Genomic DNA, 7,078 nt, shown 5'->3' on the forward strand with positions numbered 1-7,078 from the left:
AGCTGAGCTATCAACTGTGAGTTGGATGATATCTATCAGGCATTAAATCTTCAACGTTCTTCTGGGAGTTGAGGTTTTTCTCATTCTCCAGGAAACATCAGCAGGTCAGCTCAGATCAGCGTTGATCTTATTTTCTTGTGTGCTCTGAACAGGATCTCTGTGGAATGTAGCTCCGCCTCCTAATAGGATCCACATGACCGCAGCTGATCTGCAGGGATTAAACCTGGATATTGGGAAACTGTAAAAGGTGGAGTTACAGAGAGCTTTGCACGTGGAATAAAACATGTTGAAATGCTCGAGCCCAGCCTGAGGTCTGTCACGGCTCGGTGGGGTTTTCTCTTGAACGTTGTCGGTTCTTTAGCTTACAGAGGAAAGAAGCTGAACGAAGGTGATTTAAAGTTGTTTTTGTTAGCAGCCCAGCTGATGTTGGGCTGAGGATGAGTGAATGGGGAAAAGAGAGTCCCAGTAATGGGACATTTCTCCTGAAATGGGAGAAAGAGAACACATCTACAACATGTTCCAAACTATTTGCTGACAGCAAAGATCAGACGTTTTCTTTTGTTTTTCAGGTGATAATAAGGCCAGTGCTTGTTTCTCCTGCAGACTGGATGCTGCTGAGGCTAAAGTAGAGGTCCTGCAGGTCCAGGATTAAGTTCTGGGAATGTTTTTAAAAATTCCTGATGGATTTCAGAGGTTGCTGGTGATTATTAGTCTGTTGTGATTTGGCACTGCATAAATCACATTCTTGAAGGTTCCTGTGCATTTGTTTATGGTTCATGAAGGTTCAGCACATCTTCACCTGATTCATTTTGCTTGTGGGAGAGAACACCGGCTATTTCCACGTCTCTGATCTCGTCTTGGACTTTGATCCCGTTCACTTGTATATATTTCATTAAGTTTGATTATTGAATGTTTTCGTTTGAATCATGTGGGTACTGTTGTTATTGTTGTTGTTGGGTTTGGTCTCAGTTGCAGTGAAAGCTGCATTTTGCTGTCAGGAGCAGCTCGTGGTCAAAGTTACCATTTTCCCTGGATCTCTGATTATGTTCCTCCATCTATTTTCTCGCCACGTTTATTTCACATCCTCCATCTTTTCCTCAGTCTGTTGTTGAGCTGCTGTTCCTCCACAGCTGGTGCAGCAGCCCAACAGCTGCTTTTTAGCTCCGCCTTCTAGCTGCTTCTTCCACGCTAAACTTTTTCTACAAGCTGTGTGAGCACACAGTGAAGGTAGGGTTGGGCCGGTCTCGTTAAGAAGTTTGATTAGGCGATCCAGTGTGAGTAATGAAAGTGAACGAATGGGCTGCTGTCATAAGGTCGGTGCGCAGCGGCCCTTCCGTGCACCATATGCTAGATTACCAGTCCAGCCCGATGGTGTGAGTGCTTCACTCCAGTTCACACGTACGAGGAAACCCTCCATGAAAGGTTGAATCTGCTTCTCTGTGGTATGCTTCACCGCTGTGACGTGTGATTGGTGTGGCAGTCCTCGTTCTGTCCATATCTGTGCCTTTCCCGGTCAAAGGTTTCTGGGAGCCTGCTTTTCTCTGCTTTCTTGTCTTTTAGTATCTATTTGTTGTTTTGACATCAAGCTGGTTTTGGTTAATCTCAGAAAATATGTCAGCAGCCTCACAGCTCGTGCACTGGAGAGAACCGAAGAAATCTGCAGCGGCGTTTGGCCTCTCACTGCTGGTTCTTCTCTCCTTGGCAACACTGTCAGTCATCAGCGTGGTGTCCTATTTGCTCCTGGCGTGCCTCTGTGTCACAATCACCTTCAGGTGGGTGGAACCTGCTATAGACAGATAGATCGCATTACCCAGCATGAAAAATATCTTCCTGTTCTCCATCCCGTCTGCAGGGTTTATAAATCCGTGATCCAGGCCGTCCAGAAGTCCGATGAAGGTCATCCATTCAGGTAACCCGGGTGATTTGATTCTAACCTGGCTCTAATCACTCTAACCTCACTAGAGCTCTCGTCTTCAGGTCTCTGTTGGAGAGGGACATTTCCGTGTCCTCAGAGTCAGTTCGGCAGCTCGCTGACCAGTTTCTGATCCACTTGAACTGGTTCAGTAATCAAACAAGGAGGCTGTTACTGGTGGAAGACCTGGTCGACTCCCTGAAGGTCAGCGTGTGTTTTTATTCTGTGTGTTTGTTTGTCGTGTGTATTCTCAACTTTATCTATCCATGAAGCCAGATAACACACACCAAGCACTTAAACTGCAGGAATGTCTAAATTCGGATAAAGCTGAGGTTACTGTACTCGACCCTAAAAACCCAGAGTCCTGACAGGGACTAGAAAGAGAGAGCAGATTTCTCCTGTATTGGCTTCCTGCTAAATCCAGAATTCAGAATCCTGCTCCTCACATACAAGCTCTTAAATAATCAGGCCCCATCTTATCTGAATGACCTTGTAGTACCATATCACCCTATTAGAGCAAAAGGGAGTTTTTCCTTCCCACTGTCGCCAAAGCGCTTGCTCACAGGGCGTCATATGATTGTTGGTTTTTCTCTGTATTATTTAGGGTCTTTACCTTGAGACTGTTGTGATTTGATGCCTTATAAATAAAACTGAATTTTGTGTATTGTTTGTGTGTTTGGTCCATGTCTTTGTTCTACGTGTTCCAGCTGGCAGCCGTCACCTGGGTGATGACGTACGTTGGTGCCGTGTTCAATGGCGTCACCATCTTGATCCTTGGTGAGTTTGTTTCCCTCTGAGCGAGTTAAATATCAGTCTTTCTGATCTCCGATTGGTTGTCTCTCTGTGTGCAGCTGACATCATTTTCTTCACTACACCGTTGATCTACCAGAAGAAGAAGGTAAAGACACACCTGGTGTCCCTGTCTTCTGCCCAGTTTGCTCTGTGCTTAGCTCAGAGTGTTTCTGTGTTCAGGCTCAGATCGATCGTCACGTTGAGGCTGTTCGGCTCAAACTGGAAGAAACTCTGCAGAGGTGAGGTCACGGGTAATCAGGTGTTCATCATGTTTGGCCTCACCGAAGGTCAACTCTGATCTAAATGCCTCACTGAGGTCAGAGGTGAGAATCTGACCTTCATTTCTGCAGCACCACTGGGGTCTGTAATGTTTGTCTCAGGTGTCCATGGTCCACAGGTAACTGCCGTCTGTCTCACCTGTGCACATGCTGACCTCAGATCTAAACTCAGTGTCTGTCTTAATTGAACCAGGTGAGCTCTGTTCTACCTTTATGAAGAGTCGGACTGAACTGAGCATGCTCAGTGTGTTCATACTGTCTGTTCCTAATGTGCTTGTCACCTGTCTATAGTTAAAGTCCACAGTCGGGTTGCTGATTGATCATCCATGTTCAGTTTCCACGTTAACACAGATGAGCCCACCTCTAATCTGCAGGTGTTCACATTATTCTGTCCAGACAAGCAGCTGACAAGCGTCCTGTGTCTGTTTTCAGTCTGCAGGATAAGTTACCTGGCGCTGTGAAGAAGACCAAGGTTGAGTGACACCTGAGATGTTGAAGCTCTGCCCCCTCCTCTCATTGGCCTGTTTGTCTGTGACTCACAAGTCTTTGAATAAAATCAGACTGACGAGAAACAAGCCGTGTGTTTTTATTCTGGCCCAGCATCACCAGTCCTCACCTGTCCAAGCCGTCGCATTCAGTGGCGTGAGCGTGGTCATGTTTACACAGTTACTTCCTGATGTTTGGACAGGAAGCAGCTTCACTGTTTCACGACAGCAAGGAAGTCATGGAACTGTGAATTTTACTTTGTTGGAAGTATTCTGTAGTATAACTACATTGTGAATGCCCTTCAAAATAAAGATCACCATGACTGTGACCAGTCAAGAGTGATGCTTTTATTTTGAAGGCTTCTGAGAGAGGTTTAAATATCAGAGATAAAAATATCTCGCTGTGCAAACATGATTCCGTGTGTGCTTTTACTTTGTCTCCTTCACGCCATCATGGCTGAAAACAGACTCGTCTCCGTGGACTTCGAGGTCTTCGGGAACGTGCAGGGTAGGTCGCCTGACACGTGACGGCGAGTTTGTGTGTTTTTTGAGGTTTTACTCGCTGACCCTGTGTTTGTTCTCCGTGTTCAGGAGTGTGCTTCAGGATGGTGAGCTTCCTCTTTTCCTTCACATTACTGCTGTTTTTGATCAGGATGTACCATGGAAACGTGTCACATGACTAAACGCACACACCTGTGAATGTGTGCCAGTACACGGAGGATCACGGGCGCAGTCTGGGGCTCAGCGGCTGGGTGAAAAACACCAGACAGGGCACTGTGATTGGTCAGGTCCAGGGACCGTGGGACAAAGTCAGTGACATGTGAGTCTGGCTGACCAATCAGAGCCTCCGAACACACACACACACACACACACACACACACATATATATCCTTTAATGGATTTTTATTTGAAAATGTCAGTGCAGTATTACAGCTCCCATAATGCTTTGCAGCTCTATGCTGTCCTCATTTGCCTCCTCCTATGACCTGGCTATGACCTCACAGTCAGAGCAGGAGGAGGACTGAGGAGCAAGGAGCTACAGGAGCATACTCAGAGAGGCGGGGCCACAGTTCTCCTACTAAACTACTTGTGTGTGGCAGTGAAGCGCTCTGATACGATCACATGACTCTCACCTGTCACATCTGTGACATCAGACGTTTACATTAAAATCAAGCAGGTCCTTAAACTCTTTATGCCACAACTCTGTCACTCACTGGTGTGATGGGAGGGGCTAAAGAGGTGTCAGTGTGTAGTTTGTGAAATGACTCCTCCCACTCGTGTTGTAACTGTCCTGTGATATAACCTGAACTCTTTAATGAGGATGGGGTTTAAACACAATTAAGCCCCTCCTACTAAGTGATGCCAGTGGCGTGGGCTGTGTCTCTGTCAGGTGACCTCACTGTGATGAATAGGAGCGCAGTGTTTCTTTATTCACTGTGGGGTCAGAGGTCACTGAGAAATACCCCAAATGTACTAACTGCACTCTTCCTCCTCCTCCTCTTCCTCAGGAAGCACTGGCTGAAGAGCGTTGGCAGTCCGAGTTCCCGAATTGATCGAGCCGTGTTCTCCGACGAGCGAGACATTTCCAAAGTGGAGATCCACGGGTTCTCGACTCGCTACTGAGCACGCTCACACACCTGATCTGCAGCTGACTACAAATCTGACAGTATTGATTATTGATTGGTGACATCACTGTTTCCAATGTTTAATATGATCAGAGAAATAAAGTGTAAAGATTTACTGTTGCCATGGTGAACAAACTGAGTTTTTATTACACAGCTACTTCCACCAGGGGGCGGCCTCTGGCAGCTGATTGGCAGCTCCTCCTGAAGCCCCACCGAGTTTATGAAGTCCACAGACCCGGAGGCTCGGTCATGTGACCGCTCAGGGCCCACTACACGTTTACCTTTGCTCACCTTCATCCACATCAGGCCTGCAGCCAGCTTAAACACATGCGGCTTCACAGCGCCTCCTCAGGCTGCTCATTGCTGACCAAATGAAATACATATTTTTTATATACAGATATAAAAACGATCGACCTGATGAAAATGTTTCTGAGTAAGAACCTATCTGTGAATGCTGCTGTACTTACAGTATTAATCACATCATCTCCAGGAAAACTAGGCCAAAAAAGTAAATTCTGATGTAAACCTTCATAAAAATAAAGACACGTAACAGCAGAAAGAGAGCAGGATCTCTTTACACATGAAAGAAGAGTTTTGGATAAATCAGCTGATTCTGGATCAGCTGATTCAGCTTGGATCAAACATCTGTATGATCCACAGTCTGAAGAGAAAACATCCTTAAACATCTGCGCTGAGGCGTTTAGTAAAAGCTCATCGTCGCCAGCTGCTCCGATGCTGACAGAGGTGGAGGCGCACGGAGGTCAGCTCCTGCTGCGACTAACTCACTGCGCCTCTGTGTGAAAACAAATAACAGCAAGAATCATAGAGAGGCTCCGCCTACTTCTAGGAGGACTGACGAGACCGGTCAGCCGAGCTGTGACTGATCCCATCAGATCACCTCATCTTCATTCAGCGTGCTGCTTCGTGCTGTTCGATTGTTCTGCTCACGGTTCAAACTCTTCGTCGTCACCACGATCCGCTGCGAGTCATGTGACACAGTGCTGAATGTTCAGTAAATGCTAGTGGTGTTACTATGGTAACGAATCCTGGCGCAGCATCCAGGCGGCGAACCTCCTGATGTGACTCTCCTCCTGCAGGCGGTGGTTCTCCTGACGGAGGCTCAGCACCTGCTGCTGCAGCACAGCTTTGTCCCGCTGCTCCTGAAAACAACATGGACACAAGTCAATGCGATGATGTCATCCGCTTGTCTCCATGACATCAGTTTAATGCGCTTTACCTTTAGCAGGTCGAGCTGCAGCTGCTGAAGAATCTCTTCCAGTTGGAGGACTTCACCTGAGAGGGAGCGGGCTGTGATGTCACTGAGGGAAGGGGAGCCGTGATGTCACTGTGATGTCAGCAATATTACACGGAAAATAAATGAGGTGTCTCACCTGTCCTCCAGGGCGGAGCTCTGTGATGTCACCCCCAGTGTGCGTTGTGTCTGATTGATGTCCGCTGTGAACAGGTGAACAACCAGCTAACTAAGAGAGGGTGGCGGCTTCGCAACAACAGACAAACAACAAACCAGATGTGACCAACGGTGAGTCATGTGACCACAGGAGGCGGTCCTTAAGTAATTTTGCCTGTAACAAGCAGTTATTTGAGTTCCTGTTTCCTGCCTATCAGCTCGAAGTGGTCCACCCCTTCTGCCATCTATGTAAATTAGTTTCCAGACGGTTTGGAGGATGCTGAGGGTTGCTGAGGTCCTAACTGATCTCTGAGCTTTAATCTGCTCCTCGGTGAAACCAGGAGCCCTGCTCAGTTGACCTCACTGACCTCTGGGAGTGTGCATCATTACCAGGTCAGAAACGCGACACATTTAAGGACCTTAAAATCAGTTTTCAATAGCGCTGGGAGCAAAGAACAGGCACTGTTTCTCCTTCACTCACTATGTGTTAACAGACCTCTCTGCATTGAATCATATCTGTTATTAACCTCTGTCTCTCTTCCACAGCATGTCTTTATCCTGTCTTCCTTCTCTCACCC

The 7,078-nt window shown here is 47.0% G+C and overlaps 3 protein-coding genes across 6 annotated transcripts in view; 2 read left to right on the forward strand and 1 right to left on the reverse strand.

The window, feature by feature from the left end:
• LOC102212677 (reticulon-3-B-like) overlaps nucleotides 1-3,554 on the forward strand; it is a 4,923-nt gene extending 1,369 nt beyond the window's left edge. The window contains exons 1-8 of one of the 4 annotated variants that reach the window (XM_005748630.1): nucleotides 39-388; nucleotides 1,607-1,772; nucleotides 1,853-1,909; nucleotides 1,978-2,116; nucleotides 2,620-2,689; nucleotides 2,764-2,810; nucleotides 2,885-2,943; nucleotides 3,415-3,554. In XM_005748630.1, the coding sequence (XP_005748687.1) occupies nucleotides 292-388; nucleotides 1,607-1,772; nucleotides 1,853-1,909; nucleotides 1,978-2,116; nucleotides 2,620-2,689; nucleotides 2,764-2,810; nucleotides 2,885-2,943; nucleotides 3,415-3,463 (684 nt within the window). In that variant the 5' untranslated portion in view covers nucleotides 39-291 and the 3' untranslated portion in view covers nucleotides 3,464-3,554. Of the gene's footprint in view, nucleotides 1-38; nucleotides 389-1,606; nucleotides 1,773-1,852; nucleotides 1,910-1,977; nucleotides 2,117-2,619; nucleotides 2,690-2,763; nucleotides 2,811-2,884; nucleotides 2,944-3,414 lie in introns of those variants that run through there. The other 3 variants (XM_005748631.1, XM_005748632.1, XM_005748633.1) reach the window with 3 other exon arrangements.
• Nucleotides 3,555-3,634: 80 nt separating this feature from the next.
• Nucleotides 3,635-5,212, forward strand: LOC102212386 (acylphosphatase-2-like). Its single transcript, XM_005748629.1, has 4 exons — nucleotides 3,635-3,975; nucleotides 4,059-4,075; nucleotides 4,178-4,287; nucleotides 4,976-5,212. The coding sequence occupies exons 1-4, from the start codon at nucleotides 3,879-3,881 to the stop codon at nucleotides 5,088-5,090; spliced, it is 339 nt and encodes a 112-aa protein (XP_005748686.1). The 5' UTR covers nucleotides 3,635-3,878; the 3' UTR covers nucleotides 5,091-5,212.
• Nucleotides 5,213-5,214: 2 nt separating this feature from the next.
• LOC102212108 (signal-induced proliferation-associated 1-like protein 2) overlaps nucleotides 5,215-7,078 on the reverse strand; it is a 13,276-nt gene continuing 11,412 nt past the window's right edge. Inside the window, exons 5-7 of the mRNA XM_005748628.2 lie at nucleotides 6,484-6,547; nucleotides 6,330-6,411; nucleotides 5,215-6,252 (exon numbers count right to left, since the gene is read on the reverse strand). Of these exons, the coding sequence (XP_005748685.1) occupies nucleotides 6,124-6,252; nucleotides 6,330-6,411; nucleotides 6,484-6,547 (275 nt within the window). The 3' untranslated portion in view covers nucleotides 5,215-6,123. The remainder of the gene's footprint in view (nucleotides 6,253-6,329; nucleotides 6,412-6,483; nucleotides 6,548-7,078) is intronic.

This window comes from Pundamilia nyererei, unplaced genomic scaffold (assembly GCF_000239375.1).
Source record: "Pundamilia nyererei isolate P.nyererei 1_Seehausen unplaced genomic scaffold, PunNye1.0 scaffold00225, whole genome shotgun sequence".
Classification (NCBI taxonomy): domain Eukaryota; kingdom Metazoa; phylum Chordata; class Actinopteri; order Cichliformes; family Cichlidae; genus Pundamilia; species Pundamilia nyererei.

Coding starts and splice junctions, on each gene's coding strand:
- LOC102212386 (XM_005748629.1), top strand. CDS start 3,879: ATGATTCCGTGTGTGCTTTTACTTTGTCTCCTTCACGCCATCATGGCT. Junction 4,288..4,975: donor TGGGACAAAGTCAGTGACAT/GTGAGTCTGGCT, acceptor CCTCTTCCTCAG/GAAGCACTGGCTGAAGAGCG.